Here is a 16,365-nt window from a genome sequence, read left to right on the forward strand (position 1 = left end):
TCCCCAACCAGCAGAAGTAGTTTATCTACTCTGTCTTTTCCTGATAATATCTTGAAGGCTTCAATCAGATCACCCCTTACACTTCTAAATTCTAGAGAAAATAAGCCTAATTTCTATAATCTCTCCTCATAACTTAAATCCAGGTATCAATCTTGTAAGCCCGCATTGTATTCCCTCCAAGGCTAGATCTGCTCACAGTACTCTAAGTGGGGTCTGACCACGGTTTTGAATTACAGCAGCATTAAGTTCTGCATCCTTATACCCAGGCATCTAGGTATAGAGACCAGCATTCCATTAGCTCTCCTGATTATTTTCTGTACCAGTTTGCGACATTGCAAAGATCTGTGCAACTGATCTCCTAAGTCTATTTGGACATCCACTGTATTTAACTTCAGACCATTTAGAAAGTACTGCTCCATCCCTTTTTGGTCCAAAATGAATAAGCTCATAGTTGCTTACATTGAATTCCATCTGCCACAGCTTTACCCGTTCACTTATTCTATCAATACCCCATTATAATTTTATGCTATCATCTACACTACCACCTAACTTTGTCAGCATGATAGAGTACAGGTAATTGGGACAGTGGTGAACATAGGAACTGGACAGAAAGGGAAAGGGCCTCCTAGCTCCTGGACTCTCCTTGTTGGCCTTCCAACCCCTTGCTTTGTCACCCTCTTTGCAGTCTCACTCTGGGAGTTCTCCTCATACCCTCCTGCTCTGCACCACCTCCTCATCACTAACGCCCAGTTTAAAATCACGCATGCCTCCCTGTGCTTGCACAGTAGTGCATTACGTCACATGTAAAGGCTACATGATCGCGAGAGTGTCAGGAATTTTGCATTCCTGGATGAGCACACATGCAGAGTTGCCTGCAGTTGTCAGTGTCAGCAAACGCTGCCAGAAATAGGAGTCATTATTATTTACAATGGAAAGAAGTTTCTCTACACAGAGAGCTATTAGAATGTATCCCTGTCCATCAAGAGGAGTGGTCGATTCAACTTGTTCGGCTGCATTTAAGCACAAGCTGGACAAACAAGAGTCAGAAATATGTAGAATCCATGGTGAGGTAAATAACAGTGAGAGGCGGCTTCAGAAGTGCATAAATGCTAACATGGGCCTTTTGAGTTGAATGACCTGTTCCTGTGCTGTATAAACCAAATGAATACTATGTCCTGCTGAAACTGGAGGATTCGTTTTGGACAGACCCATATAAGTCACAATAGAATGAAATAAAAATGATCTACTTGACAGTGGGGAATCTGAAACAAGTAGAAAACCAAAAATGCCGACACCAATCAAGTAAGGTAGTACCCTTGGAGATAGCATCAATAGTTCTTGTTATATTTTCCATTTCTAACAATGCCTATATATTTCCGAGCAGCACCACAACGGGAGCAGTCAGAGCATCCCACTTTATCCTGTTGCTATCTTAAGAGTGGAGATGCAATTGAAGATTAGAAACATTAATTTTCTGAACTTTGGAATCAGAACTCAAGATCATGTGCATCGGGCCCATCAGGCTGTAACCTGATAAGATCTTATCCATCTCTGGAGATTTTTGCCAAGGAGAAATCACACTACAAATTAAATATTTCAGCCTAGGGCCTTGGCATGGATTTCACTAGAAGCTACAGTAAAATACAAGAACACAAACACAAGACCACAAGAACTAGAAGCAGCTAGGTCATTTAGCCTTTTGAGCCTGTTTCCCTCTCAATAAGGTTATGGCAGATTAGATTGTGACCTTAACTCCACTTTCCTCTTACCTCCCACAACCCTTGATGCCCTTGTCAATCAAAAATCTATCATCTCAATCTAAACATGTTAAATGAGTAGAGGTCTTCTGGTAACTGCAGTCCCTGCACATCACTGTGTTGCATCATAAGGTCTGCAATGACAACTTGTAGAGCCATAACTATTCACTATTTTACAAAAAGACTGCTACGGTAAATATATTGAGATAACCAATCCACCCATACTCTCCATTCTTTAATTCTCATACTCATATTCTCATATGAGTACTCATTTATACTCCATTCTCATACTGTCTCCATTCAACATCTCATCTGTCCAAACATTACAACAAAATATTTGATGAGAAGTACAATTTGTTCTAATTTGGTAATGCAAATGTGACTTGGCAGGGGTTTATGCTGAAACCTCTCAGCTATATGCGGTGGAGAAGGACAGTAGAGAATGGGATGGCGAGGTGTTTGAGGAGCAGGCAGAAGGGTGTTCAGGGGCAGCACAGGTAATGAGAGGGTGAGCACAGTGAGAAACAGGGGAGTGGGGAACAGGATATCAAAGGGAATGGTGAATGAGATATCCAAGCATTAGCAAGCTGGGCCCCGAGGGAGACTGCACAACTTCCAGTTCTGGTCCCAGTGCTGTTTGGATGTGCAATGAAGACATTAGTGAGCTTCCGATTCCAGAGTAAAGTAGTTATAGAACATTACAGCACAGTACAGGCCCTTCGGCCCTTGATGTTGTGCCGACCTGTCATACCGATCTCAAGCCCATCTAACCTACACTATTCCATGTACGTCCATATGCTTGTCCAATGACGACTTAAATGTACCTAATGTTGGCGAATCTACTACCGTTGCAGGCAAAGCGTTCCATTCCCTTACTACTCTCTGAGTAAAGAAACTACCTCTGACATCTGTACTATATCTTTCACCCCTCAATTTAAAGCTGTGCCCCCTCGTGCTCGCCGTCACCATCCTAGGAAAAAGGCTATCCCTATCCACCCTATCTAACCCTCTGATTATTTTATATGTTTCAGTTAAGTCACCTCTCAACCTTCTTCTATCTAATGAAAACAGCCTCAAGTCCCTCAGCCTTTCCTCGTAAGACCTTCCCTCCATACCAGGCAACATCCTAGTAAATCTCCTCTGCACCCTTGCCGAAGCTTCCACATCCTTCTTATAATGCAGTGACCAGAACTGCACACAATACTCTAAGTGCGGCCGCACCAGAGTTTTGTACAGCTTCACCATAACATCTTGGTTCCAGAACTCGATCCCTCTATTAACAAAAGCTAAAACACTGTATGTCTTCTTAACAGCCCTGTCAACCTAGGTGGCAACTTTCAAGGATCTGTGTACATGGACACTGAGATCTCTCTGCTCATCTACACTGCTAAGAATCTTACCATTGGCCCAAAGAACTTGAGAAGGTGACCAAACAGGTAGATGAGAGTAAACTGGTTGATGTGTATATGGATTTCAGCAAGGCGTTCGATAAGGTTCCCCACAATAGGCTATTGTACAAAATGCGGAGGAATGGAATTGTGGGCGATATAGCAGTTTGGATCGGAAATTGGCTTGCTGAAAGAAGACAGAGGGTGGTAGTTGATGGGAAATGTTCATCCTGGAGACCAGTTACTAGTGGTGTACCGCAAGGGTCAGTGTTGGGTCCACTGCTGTTTGTCATTTTTATAAATGACCTGGATGAGGGTGCAGATGTTGGTGGGCTGACTTTCTGGGCTGGGAATAAAAATGTAATATTTGGAAATGAATTTACTGGTTATACAGAAACTCCACTTCAAAACATACAAAATGGTTTGGACCAGTTTGTCTCATTTACCAGTTTTATGTCTTGGCTTTCTGGGTTCCTGTCCCAGTGTGTCAATAGACTTTTTATTTATTTGCTCCCAAATGAATCTTTGTTTGCAATATATGTCTTTATTCTTTCAGGAAGCCTTTCTGCACTCCTCAGATCAAAGTGGGGCCCATTGAAAGATAACATCTCTACCATTGTGTTTTACACCAGACAGATCCTGGAGGGCCTACAATTTCTCCATGACAACCAGATTGTGCACAGAGACATCAAGGTGACTTCTCTAAATTGACATGAGAAGTGTCAGTCTGAGTTCAGATTGGATTGAATGAGAAAACCCTGTGAAAATGATTGATTATCATTTCTTAAAATTTCTGCAATACCTTTCATACGTACACCCAAAGCGAAGCAATTATCGCGGCACTAAATATTCGCAGATTAACCGTGTTGCTCTCATCATGGTATCATCGATATTTGATATTCCAACAGTTTTTATTTGGAAATGAGGTTTTGGATAAAATGCTGTCCCATATATATTTTATTTAAGTTGTATCAAAGATTTAAAAGAATTTCTTTCTGTCATGTATAGGATTTTTAAATAGAATACAAGGGAACTTCATTGGCTTATGGAAGTTGCCAATTGATTTATGTCGTAGAATCTGGAATACTCTACTCATAAAGGCTGTGGGTGCCAGGGACAATTGAGCTTTGCAAGACTCAAATCAATAGGTTTTCTTTCTGTAAGGGTATTGAGAAATTAAGGCAAGTAAATGAAGTACAGATTAGTCTTCACTTGATTGAAAAGTGAAGCATGATCGAATGGTGGAATGGCTGTTGATCTTAAAATCTGATATTTAAATACCATACCTTTTATAAAAGGCAGCAATGACTAAGAAATTAATTTGGCAATTATTATGGCTATCTAATCCTCACTTTTTTTTATTTTCTTGGAATTATTTTTGAAAATCTTGTGAAAAATTTTTTTTAATTTCAGGGAGACAATGTTCTTGTAAACACTTACAGTGGAGTGGTGAAGATCTCAGATTTTGGAACATCCAAACGATTGACAGGAGTGAATCCTTGCACTGAAACATTTACTGGTAAGAGGGCAAAACCAAAAGACTAAATGTCCTAACCCTCATAGGCCTGGGTGCTGGAAGGGCTAGGAAGCAGGTTCATCACCTCCCAGATGTGCTAACCTTCTGAATTGTTTAATTGCTATCCCAATTTGAAAACCGTCGACAAGCAATCTGACCCTTCCACAAAGAACTCATTGAACACTTCAGCTGTAGGCGTTTGTTTTTCAGTCTCATGTCTGCGCTGGCCAAGAGCTGGCTTGAACTTCATTCTGGTATTAATAAAGGCTCGAAAGGACCAAATAACAACACAGAATGAATGGAAGTTACTAATTTTATTGCAAAGAACGTTACCAAAACAAAACATAGAAATCTGTGACAGGCCTTGGGAAATATTCGGCCTTTTCTTCTCAAGGAAGCATTTTATCTGTACTTGCTAAAAATACCTTTTGAGTCAGAAAGTGACAAGCCCAATTCCAGTATTTAGCTCAGGTGGTTGGATGGCTGTTTTGCAGTTTGGAACAATACCAATAGTGTAGGTTCAACTCCCGTACCAGCTGAGGTCACCATAAAGGCCTTTGTTTGTGATGGTTTGTATATAAATGCACTTTTTAAAAAACTTTATTTCACTGCTTCATGAAGGTAAAATTTCTTTAATTGTCAGCCAGTATTTGGATCAAAAGAATGATTTTCTGCTGTTCTCTCAGCATTTTGAGAAACTGACATTGTAGCTCCTAATTAGTGGAATAAGTCAGTCTTATTATGATGATGTGGTCCAAGGATGCCGATGGCAATAATTGGGACAGAATTGTAATAGCCTGCTGAGCTGCTCTAATCCAATTTAAGTTACAACATGAAGTCAAGACCTAACCACTTCGCTCTCTATTTCTATCTTGGTTACACTTCAAGTTTGATCCCAGTTACATGCTCTTATTAAATGTGGAGGGCATTCTGTTCTTTTTTAAGTTTATTCAACCTCTTCCATTCATTTTTATTTACTTGCCCTCTCTTTCTGCTGCAGAAGGTGGAAATCCTAATCCATCTGCGGGCTTCTGGTAAAACTGGCACTGCCCCCTGCTACCCCCAATCTCTTAAATGTCTACTGCTTTCTACAAGCAAAGCTGAATCCACCATAAAATATTACACAGCATTCTATGAGTTCTAAGATTACGTGAAATAATTCTTAAGTGCCTGATCTTGGGAGTTTTCCTTCATTAAAGAAAAATCATCTCTCTCTATTTCAAACCCTCTTTAGGAACACTACAATACATGGCTCCTGAGATTATAAACAAAGGCCCGCGAGGTTGTGGTGCCCCCGCAGATATTTGGTCTTTAGGCTGCACTGTTATTGAAATGGCGACAGGGAAGCCGCCATTCTATGAATTAGGGGAACCCCAAGCAGCCATGTTTAAGGTAAGATTACTTCAAATCTCTCTTTTCTATTACAGGCACCTTCTTATTGCTAAAGGGTCACAAATATTTCTTTCTGAAACCCTGTTATCTGAAGGGAAAATCGTGTAGCATGTCGGAAGAGACAGTGGCCGTATCACTGTGAAATCTGCTACAAAAACCTAAAAAGGTGAACAGTATGAATCAGTGAAGTTTGGATAATTGTATGGTTCCACCCTTCAACATTCAGGTCCCAATCCTCATCACTCTGAAGCTTTGCCTTAGTTTTGGCCCCTAGTTTGTACTTATTTATCTCAGTTTGTACAACGAGTTCAATTGTTTTGTTTTGAAATCTACATGCATTCAATACAGTGCCTTAAGTTTTATCCTTTTGTTATTTTTATAATCTCTAGACTGATCTGCTAATTTGCTCTTAGTTCTGTGTCTACTGTCCCCTCTTGCTGAAGTACCACCCCAGAAGTCTGACATTGTACATCTTTCAGGATGACAGTATAAAATGATAGAATCTCTACGGTGCAGAAGCAGGCCAGTCAGCTCATCAAGTCCACATTGAGCTCTCAAAGAGCATCTGGCCCGGATCCATCCCCACCCATATAACTCTGCATTTCCCATGGCTATACCACCTAGTCTGCACATCCCTGCTTGGCAAATCAACATCCTCTGCACATCTTTGGGCCGTGAGAGGAAACCGGAGCAACCCACAGGAAACTCAAGTAGACATGGAGAAAATGTACAAACTCCACGCGGACGGTCATCCAAGCATGTAATTGAACTAGGGTCCCTGGCACTGTGAGGCAGCAGTGCTAACCATTGAGCTGCCGTATTGTCCCTTGTGCTGTCAGCCTGTCACTCTCCCAGTTTCCTTAGTGTTGCTTGTTAGCAAGCCAACCTAGAATACCGCCACATCTGGTTCAAAGCCAGGTCTTCTCATCCCAGAGTTGCTCACGATTTCTTGCAAGGCCATCTTCATTGTCAACATTTATGAGGAAGGTCAATTCTGCCAGTGCTACACTGGGATATTTTGGATCCACAGTGAGGTCAAACAGGGAGGTGTTCTAGCACCAACACTCCATGGCATGTTTTCTGTTTGTCACATTCATGTCCCTTCAGGTCACCTCCAGAGCATGTTGAATGACATGCCAGAGCAAATGGAAAGCTTTTCAGTTCTGCTCACTTGAGAGCTAAGACAATGATGCAGCAAACCTTTAGCAGAGAGTTCTTCTTTGATCCCTATATCTTCAGTTTTTGAGTGGAACACAGATGTTGTGAATGGTTGCATCTGAATATGAAGGCTTGTTCTGACTTGATCTTTACCTGTTAACTTCTTCAACAGATTGGAATGTTTAAAATCCACCCTGAGATCCCAGAATCGATGCCAGCAGATGCAAAGTCCTTTATTCTTCGCTGCTTTGAGCCTGATCCCTTTAAACGAGCTACGGCAGCAGAACTACTTAAAGATCCTTTCCTCCGAAAGACTAATAGTGGCAAAAAAAATAAAATTGCCTTCAAACCAAGTGGTGAGACATACACAAGTAATGAAAGATGCTGTCTCCTTTGGAGAAGGGTGTACTGTGTTTCTCTGAATAAAGTAGAAGCTTCCATCCAGATGGGCACAAGCGAAGCAGTTTTGAGTCCCATGCTGGGTGTGAGTTTTGTTCCCTGGCTGTGCATGTTGTAAATTTAGGCATTACTTCTGATTTTTTGATCACGTTAATTGAGGAAAAAATGTGAAGCACCTGTTGCCTGTAATCAATTCTAGCAGATAAAATTTGTCACTGGCTATGAGAGCTTGTAAAAGTACAAGGAACTAAATACAAAATTATTACTGAAGAGCAATGTGCAGGAATTTACACGGTGGACGGCAAACTGGATTAAAGATTAGTGAGAAGAGAACAGGGAATAGGATTTAAAAGCAGATTGTTTAGAATTAGATAGCACTGTCTAATAGGGTTTACTTCTGGGGCTACAACACCGTACATATCAACAGTTTGAAGAGGACTAGAGAGAATAGTGTTGAAACATAGAGATGGTACCAAAATAGGATGAAGAATTGCTTCTGTGGAAGAGGGCTATTAATAAGATGATAGAACAGGCTTAAAAATAGCAGATGGACTTCAATATCAGGAAGTCTAAGATTAAATAAAATGAGTGTGTTGGTCGAAAATCAGCAGTAGTTGTACTCTGTGAGAGCAGTTTTCCAATATATTGGAGGGTAACCTAAGGCTGAGAAGGCTGTTAAAACTTAAAGCTAATGGAATTTTAGAGATTATAATACAAAACATATGTAGAATATATATTCATATATTTAAAACATATTTATTGGATGCATTATAATAAGAGTTAAATGAATCCGTATAAGATAAAATATTGATAAGAATCGGTGAACTCTGCAGTAATTATGCCCACGCTAATGTAAAGGTTGCTAAGGTTTTAGAGAGGATGAAATACAGATTGGCTTGGATGATGTCACAAAATTTAAGTGGAACAAAATTGGTCATTTTGATTGGAGCTATGTGGGCAATGAGGTGACGTGATAGAAGTGTAAAATTGATGAAAAGCTGGGACAAGGTGAATTGAAGCAGATGTTTGTGGTGGTTGAAGTGAGAAGTGAAAGCATTTACTCCCTAGTTTTTAAAGGTTGCACTGTCTGCCAGTCTGCTTTTCTGTTTTCTGTTTTCTGACGTTCTGATGGGCAGGCAGGTACAGCCCCAGTGATGCCAAATGTGACTGAAATCCTGTCCCGTGAGCCTTCCAACCACTAGAGGGAGTCTACTGGAATTACAATCTGGTGATTCTGGCATTTCAAAAACTATTCAGTGGCAAGTCTGTGTTAATGGTGTTGCAGTGAACCATTCAGATGTGGAGAGCCATATGTCTGTACTGAGGTAATTGATCTCACCCAGGACAAAGATCTTGAGTTAGCTCGGGGTTCCCCTACTCCAACCATGATTTATGATATCCAGTAGGGTTACATTTTAGTGAATGGTGCATAAGTTCAAGAACTAGACTTGATTGCTAAGCTGCTTCTATACGTTGCACAGTATGGATGTGGAGGAACACAGCAGGCTAGGCAGCATCAGAGGAGCAGAAAAGTTGACATTTTGGGTCGGAATCCTTCTTCAGAAATGGGTCCTGACCCAAAACGTCAACTTTTCTGCTCTTCTGATGCTGCCTGGCCTGCTGTGTACCTCCAGCTCCACACTGTGTTACATCTGACTCCAGCATCAGCAGTTCTTACTGTCTCTGCTTCTGTACGTTGCCAGTATATTAATGCGGTGCTTTCCAGAGAACCCTGCTCTAACATGAATTCCTCAGTTGCGGAATAGGAAGGGAGGGGAATTGGTTGTTTTCAATCAGGAGGAAATTGAGTAAGAATATTGAAGGTAATGTGAGTAACAGATTGTGCATGCAGTGGTGCGAGCAAGTGAGAAACTGAATGACAGTCACTTTCAGCAATCCATTCGTTAGGACTGGTAATTTGAACTTTTGCCCTTTCTACTACCACACGTTCATGTGGCACTGTACTGGAAGGATGTGTTTGTCCCTACTGTGTGGATATGTAGTGCATTCAATGGATGTCAAAAGTGAGAAATTATTGAATTCCTTAGCATTGATACCCACCGTCTCGATGAGCACAGAAAAAAAAATTGAAACAACAACACTGGATAATTTTATGACATTTCCTTCTGGAGGTGAGCATTCACCAGAGTGACACATTCCAGAAATTAGGGAAATTTTGTAAAAAAAAGTATGGAGCATATTTCTAATAGGTGCTTCTGGCATGCATGCTTGGCTAGGAAGGGTTTATTAGTACATGATGCCACATGACAAATTTAGACTTGCAAAGAAATGGTGTTAAATCTGAAGCGGCAAAGCTATGAGACTTCACTCTCAGCAGGAAGTCTCAATTAGAACAGAGGCCCCTGCCTGTGATTCTCAGCAATTTGATTTTCCTTTTGTTTAAATGAATTCGTTTTGAGTGCTTCGCTACCTGAGCATTCTTAGTGATGGGAGCCTCAGCCCTGATTTCCCAACCTACACTTAATCTAACTGAGCTTAAAAGAAAAGTGCCTGTAAGAAATTCAAGAGGTTATTGATAAAAGAGTTCACTTCTTTTCTTTCATTTTCTGTCTAGATCATTGTCTGACCATCTCGCTTCCTGTCACATCCCACAGTGAAAACCTGGGCAGCAATGAAAGTGATCATGGATCATTGTCACCAGACTCTGACGCAAAGCATGATATTTTCTTTGAGAGAAATAGGAAACCAAATGCAAAAAATCTGACCCATGTTTTAGGGTCTCCTTTACTGAGGTAAAACACAACATGTTTTCTGTTCTGTTTAATGAACGAATGAATTAGAAGTGCAAAGTGAAATGGCATGACAGATGAGATCTCCCATTACATTTTTATTCTTGTCAAATTTTCAGTAAAAGGAATTGGAAATTTTATTGTAAAATAACCCTGTGTGAATAATCGGTGGATGGCATCAACCTATCAGTTGTTGCATTCCCAAATAGCCGAGCCACATTGAGGGAATGCAGAATAGAGAAAGAGATTAACCATGAACCATGATCAGCCAGTTCTTTCATAGCTCCTACTGCTGGTTTCCAGCTGGCAGTAGTATAAATCCAGGTTCAAGTGGCGTTCACACCCTTTGCATTACATCGGGAGACTCAATCAGGAAGAAGTAATAGGTTTCAACTACAGAGGCTCCCATAAAAGCACACGTGCATGATATTTGGACTCTTGCTTTTCCTGATATATGTTAATGATCTGGATCTTGGTGTGTTAGGATAATTTCTAAATTTGCAGATGGCACAAAACTAGGAAGAATTGTAAACTGTGAGGAGGACAGTGTGGAAGTATGAAAAAACAATGACAAATGGATGGATAAGTGGCAGATGAGGTTTAATGATGCACTTTAGTAAGAAGAACATTGAAAGACAATACAAAATAAGATGTACAATTCTAAAGGGGGCCCGGGAGCAAAGGGACATTGGTGTATATGTTCACAGATCATTGAATATGGCAGAACTGGTGGAGGGAGTAGTTAAAAGCATACAGTGTTCGCAGCTTTCTTAAAAGAGGCACAGAGTACAAGACAAGGAAGCCATAATAAACTTGCACAAGGCACTTGTTAGACCTCAGCTGGAGGATTGTGTACAGTTGTGAGTACCACATTATAGGAAATGCATTGGAGAGAGTGCAGAATTGATTTACAAAAATGATTCCAGGAATGAGAAACTTCAGTTGTGAGGATAGATTAAAGAAGTTTGAACCTTTTTCCTTCAAGATAGGAAGGCCGAGAAGAAATTTAATAGAAGTCTTCCAAGTTCTGAGCCGATTGGATTAGAGTTAGATATGAAAGTGCTGTTCCCATTTGTAAAAGAATCAAGGAGAGGTCATAGCTTTAAAGTGCTGTGCAAAAGAAGCTAGGGCAATGTGAGGGGAAAAAGAAGACTTCTGTTCCCTGAAAAGCCCTGCACCGGCCTCAAAGGATGTCTCTGAGTAGATCAATGGTACCAGCTTCACTTCAGTGCTGGTATCAACTTAATGACTTTACACATTTGTTCTCAAATAACACCAGTGTTCCTTATACTTTGAGCATTAGCTCATCTGCTTCTAATTCTATTGCTCTAGAAGTTGTTTTTCGAAGAGCCATATTTAATAAAATTCGTAATGTATCCAAATTCAGTTCAGATCTCATTACTTGCTCCTTAGCATCCCCTTTACAATTCAAAGAGGGATTGCACAGACCTAGAAGCAATTTTATAAAAAAAAAACTCAATGGTTAGTACAGTTGTATGAGGTAGCTAGCAAGCATTGATATTCCCCTTTCTCTGGAGAGAGAATAGTATTCAGGGAAACAGGGTGAAAAACAGGAGAGAGGGATAAACTTGATGGGTCTTCAAAAGTGTTAGTGTGGATTCGAAGGGCAGAATCTTCCTATTTGGAAAGTATCAGTGGAATTAGACAAAGCCTACATGGCTGAAAGGCAAATAATGCTAAACAAATCTACTGGAGTATTTTTCGGGTTATATTTGTAGTAGACTAGATAAGTGAATGTGAGATATTTCGATCTTTAAAAGGCTTTTGATAAGGTCCATTACGAGAGTTTAGTCAGCAAAGTTAATGCGCATAGCATAGAGGATAATATATTGGCATGGATCGAGGAAAGATTCACATGAAAAGGAGAATGGGAACAAATGACTCTTTTGCAAGCAGTAGGTAGTGGCACTAGTGGGGTACTTCAAGGATCAGTGCTTGGTTCCCAGCTTTTTCATAATATATAAATGATTTTGATAAGGAAACCAAATGCCACATCTCCAAGTTTGCAGATGAGAAAAGAATGCTCGTCAGGATTGTGAGTAATGAGGAGGAAGCAGGGAGGCGGATTTAGACAAGTTGAGTAGGTGAGCAACTGCATGGTAGAATATGAAACTATTCATGTCATTGTAAAAAACAATTTAAATAGTGATATCTTGTGAAGTGTGAATGTGTGTATGGATCTGAGTGTCCTTGTACACTAGTCAATACAAGTAGATAGGTAGGTGCGGCTAGCAGTTATGAAGGTATATGATATTTTGGCCTTCAGTGTAAGTGGATTTAAATTCAGAAGTAAGTATGTCTTACTGTAGATGTACATGGGTCTTATTGAGTCCAGACCTGGGGAGTATTGCTTAAGTCTACATCTTTGCTAATGGCTAATACTAATGGCTTTATCTTTAGGAAGGTTACAGTTCATTTCATCTGTTTTCCTACCACTTTAGGAATCCTGCAAATGGAGGAGGAGGAGGAATTGCAGTGAGGAAAGAGGCGATGAATGAGGGGAGGAGAGGGGCTGCAATGGATGGGAGGAGGGGCTGCAAGGTCGGGAAAGCGGTTGAGAAAGAGTGAGGGGCTAAAAAGAGTGGGGAAGGAAAGGGCCTAAAAATGGGTTGCAGAGCTACAAAGGGTTATGAGGGATGGCAGAAATGGAGAGGATTTACTAAAGCGTTTGTAGTTTGTAAAGGTGGAGTGCACAGTTCCAAACCTATCAATGATAACATGTACAGCTACAGGAAAACTTGAAGTGAATTCCTCGCCAATGACATAAGGCTGCAAAAATCTAGGAGCTCTTACATGGTGGGGGTAAAAAAAACATAAACGATATTATTTAGTGAGCACTGTCAATTGGATAATTGAAATTAATTTAATCATGAAGACGTGCATTTCTGTATTAGCATCTCTTGAGGCATTTCTCATATTAATACAGTCATTACACCTCAAGTAAAGACAATTATGTAAGCATTTAACTGTGACCCAACCAATCTCTGGACATTATTTTTAGAGTAATTACCTATGTGTACAGAAGTGTGTGTCACTTAGTTTATTAAAAGAACTTTTATTTTATTGAAAGCACTTCTATTGCTAACTTGGCCTTTAAATATTGTATAATGCAATAAAATAATAACTTCTGCGTTTGTTGTAGCTTCAATAGAGGTTTTAAAGGAATTGTGATGATTATTGAGGATTTTGATGAATTCTTCTAACTCTGGTATTGATTCCAAATGTCCCACGTGCCACCACAAATACAGAAGTTATTAATACCATGTGGCTGCCTCATCTAATGAAGGAGTTTGTGAAACAGAAAGGGAGTCTATCAACATTATCAAAACATTTCCACTCCTGATGTTAACATTGCTGATTAAATATAAGTAATTGTTTAGTTCATCGAGGGCCGAAGGGCCTGTACTGTGCTGTAATGTTAGTTGAGGTTGACTTATCTTTGGCATGATCTCCATCTGTGAATTGATACCTTAATGTCAGATGCGTCGTCAATCATGTGCAAAATGCAAAAGATATTATGGAATTGTACTGGATTGATAATTCATCAGAATCTTTCCTCTAATTGTCCAATAACACAGTGTTCCTGATGTACCTTCATCTCCAAAAGATCGAAGCAGTCCAGTTTCTTCTGATGAGATAGACACAGGCCTTTTTCTGTTAAAGAAGGACAGCGAATGCAGATCCATTCTTCATAAAATCTTGATTGTGGACGAGAATCAGGTTGTTTCCAATCTGTTGGAGAGTCTGACACAGGTAAGCCAGCTTTTCCACACTGGGTAAGTTGTTTTACATGTGGTGCAAAATGGATATCTTTCCCTAGTATGGTTACGTGAAATACTTCTACTGGGTTCACTGAGGATCAAGAAATCATTGCTATATAAGTAACCCCAGCTGCTCTTAATGTTAACCTGTTGAATTGTTAGAATTTATTTTCTAATAAAAATTATGCTGCCCACTTTGAGTTGTGTCAGTGCTGAAGAATGGAGCATTTTCCCATTTAGGCTGCCTGTAATCAGAAATGGAATGATTAATTCACAGTCATTACCCTGACCACCTCCCAGTTTTCCAGATGCACTTAATAACCAGATGTTTTATTTTGTAGGGTCGTGAAGAAGTTAAGCTGTCAGTTGACCACATTAAGCAAATCGTTGGTATTTTACGGGATTTTGTTCGCTCCCCAGAGCGAAGAGTAATGGCCAATACCATCTCCAAAATCAAACTGGACTTGGATTTTGATGGCATCTCCATTAACCAGTTTCAGTTGGTTCTGTTTGGTTTCCAGGATGCGGTAAGTCTTTAGGCAATCGAACAACGTATCTAGTAATATTCATATTGTTCTATGCGGAGTCAATTTGTGACATCTATTGACGTAAAAGGAAACATCTGAACTCATGCTCATTGTCTAAAGGAGGCTTGACTGAAAGTTTCATTGACTAATTAGTGCTGAGTGTGGAGGATCTTGCATCAACTGTGAGATGATTAATTGAAATCGGACAACACTTGTGTATTTGAATTGTAAGGTCTCCTTACTTGAAAAAAGATGTATTAGCATCGGAGGCAGTGCAGAGGAGGTTCACTAGTTTGATTCCAAAGTTGACGTGTGGCTTATGAGGACAGATTGAGTCGACTGGGACAGTACTCATTGGAAATTAGAAGAATGAAGGGGGGGAATCTTAGAGAAATGTATAAAATTTGCATGGAATAGGTAAGCTAGAAGCGGGGATGCTGTTTCCACTGGTGAGTGAAACTAGAACTAGGGGGCTTAGCCTCAAAATAAGGGGGAGCAGATTTAGGATTGAGTTGAGAAGGAATTTCTTCACCCAAAAGATTGTAAATCAGTGGAATTCCCTGCCTCATTGAAGCAGTGAAGGTACTTCATCAAATGTATCAATTTTTTTAACCCTGCTTACCTAAGGACATGAGAAGTATAAGTATAAGCCTGCTCCTGCTCCTATTTCTTAGGTTTTTATGTAACCAGGGAAAGGATTTTGATGCATTCAAATCCATCCTAATAACTTCAGTTCATGGTGCTAATAAGTGCATAATTTCTACTGTGTTTCTCACTGAATTGGTCAAGCAATGAAATGAGTGGTGGCTGTGAAGCTCCTGAAGGCACAGTGATAGAGACGCATTGGAGATAGTTGGTCAAAGAGAAGAAAGCAAATCTGGAGCAGCTGAAGCAACCTTTCTGCAAATAAAGAAGGCAAGGGAGACAAAGTCTAGATGGTCAAACTTGCAAACAAGAACTCTTTCTAAAAAAAAAGACACAAGTACTCTGATTTTAAAAGGCAAGAGTTCATGATTAAAGCCACAGAGATTAAAGAGAGAAAGAAAATAACTTGGTGGCAAGAAACTCTTTATACATTATAATTAACTCAATTTTTGTTTACTCCAAGCTGGTAGCAGAGTAGGATGCCTCAGCTGGAGCTCATCCTGTCCATGAATTTCTTTTACCTTTTCTCCCCCTCTTTTTGTGTTTTTTTTTGTTTCCTTCATGACCATGAGCCTCAAGTGAAGTTGTCATCACTTCTCCTGGCCTCAGGGTGCCCTCCCAGCCTCAAGAGCCTTGAGATGAAGCTGGCGCGGTCTGGAGGCAATTCCCGGTGTGGGCTAAGGGCTGGGTACAGACATAAGATTGGGTTGAAAGGACTATTGTTCTGAACTCTTTATTTCTTTATTGTTCTATTTTTTGTTTTCCGAAGACTTTGTACTTAAGAATCTGGACCTGTGTACCTTTGCATCTAAGATGGTGCCGTAAGTGGCAATTTGTAAATTTTTCACTGTATTCAAATGAGTACACTTGGTAATAAAACTAATTACGATTTTAATTCTAATGTATTTTGAGCCAGTGCAGTGTGAGGTCAAACCATAACAATGTGAAGAGGAAGGAATTGAGAAGAGTAAGAGGTGACTTGATAGAAATATCCATGATCCTGAAGGGACTTAGCAAGCTGGATGTCATAGAGTCATGAGGAAACAGACCC

The 16,365-nt window shown here is 40.1% G+C and overlaps 1 protein-coding gene across 1 annotated transcript in view; it reads left to right on the forward strand.

Annotated features, from left to right (window-relative positions):
* Positions 1 to 16,365, forward strand: part of map3k15 (mitogen-activated protein kinase kinase kinase 15) — a 148,959-nt gene that overhangs the window by 97,907 nt on the left and 34,687 nt on the right. The window contains exons 16-22 of the mRNA XM_059650384.1: positions 3,702 to 3,838; positions 4,559 to 4,664; positions 5,896 to 6,053; positions 7,384 to 7,567; positions 10,186 to 10,363; positions 13,960 to 14,134; positions 14,484 to 14,669. Coding sequence (XP_059506367.1) covers positions 3,702 to 3,838; positions 4,559 to 4,664; positions 5,896 to 6,053; positions 7,384 to 7,567; positions 10,186 to 10,363; positions 13,960 to 14,134; positions 14,484 to 14,669 — 1,124 coding nt within the window. The remainder of the gene's footprint in view (positions 1 to 3,701; positions 3,839 to 4,558; positions 4,665 to 5,895; positions 6,054 to 7,383; positions 7,568 to 10,185; positions 10,364 to 13,959; positions 14,135 to 14,483; positions 14,670 to 16,365) is intronic.

The sequence above is a fragment of the Stegostoma tigrinum genome, chromosome 12, assembly GCF_030684315.1.
Source record: "Stegostoma tigrinum isolate sSteTig4 chromosome 12, sSteTig4.hap1, whole genome shotgun sequence".
NCBI classification, from domain to species: Eukaryota; Metazoa; Chordata; class Chondrichthyes; order Orectolobiformes; family Stegostomatidae; genus Stegostoma; species Stegostoma tigrinum.